Below are 365 nucleotides of genomic sequence, written 5' to 3'. Positions count from 1 at the left end.
CACACACACACACACACACACACACACACACACACACGTACGCGCGCGTGCGTGTGTGTGTGTGTATGTGTTTCTTAAGTGGGATTGGATAAAATTCTTATTTAGGTGCATAGTACCAGTAAGAAGCTTCTTTACCAACTGGATCATCTTGTGCAAGTCTGTAATCAACCACAAGGAATTGACTATGTCGCCAGAAAACATGTACGTTAATTCGTGTTTAAAGGAAAAATTATTATTTTTCTTTTTTGTTAAAACCTTCCTCGTGATTGTGTTTTTGTATATTTAATTTTTTAAGAACACAAAGTTTAATTTGTATATAGGATATAGTTTTATCTAATGTGACTGCCACCCCTTATATCTTTGCA

General features: G+C 35.3%; 1 protein-coding gene across 12 annotated transcripts in view; it reads left to right on the top strand.

The window, feature by feature from the left end:
• Nucleotides 1-365, top strand: part of LOC108752104 (triple functional domain protein) — a 29,490-nt gene that overhangs the window by 4,911 nt on the left and 24,214 nt on the right. For 10 of the 12 annotated variants that reach the window (XM_018492724.1, XM_018492722.1, XM_018492726.1 and 7 more), the window contains one exon: nt 106-201. The exons of the other annotated variants lie outside the window; for them this stretch is intronic. In XM_018492724.1, the coding sequence (XP_018348226.1) occupies nt 106-201 (96 nt within the window). The remainder of the gene's footprint in view (nt 1-105; nt 202-365) is intronic. 12 annotated transcript variants of the gene reach the window in all.

Source organism: Trachymyrmex septentrionalis, unplaced genomic scaffold, assembly GCF_001594115.1.
Source record: "Trachymyrmex septentrionalis isolate Tsep2-gDNA-1 unplaced genomic scaffold, Tsep1.0 scaffold54, whole genome shotgun sequence".
Classification (NCBI taxonomy): domain Eukaryota; kingdom Metazoa; phylum Arthropoda; class Insecta; order Hymenoptera; family Formicidae; genus Trachymyrmex; species Trachymyrmex septentrionalis.
This window is presented reverse-complemented; position numbering and strand designations above follow the sequence as displayed.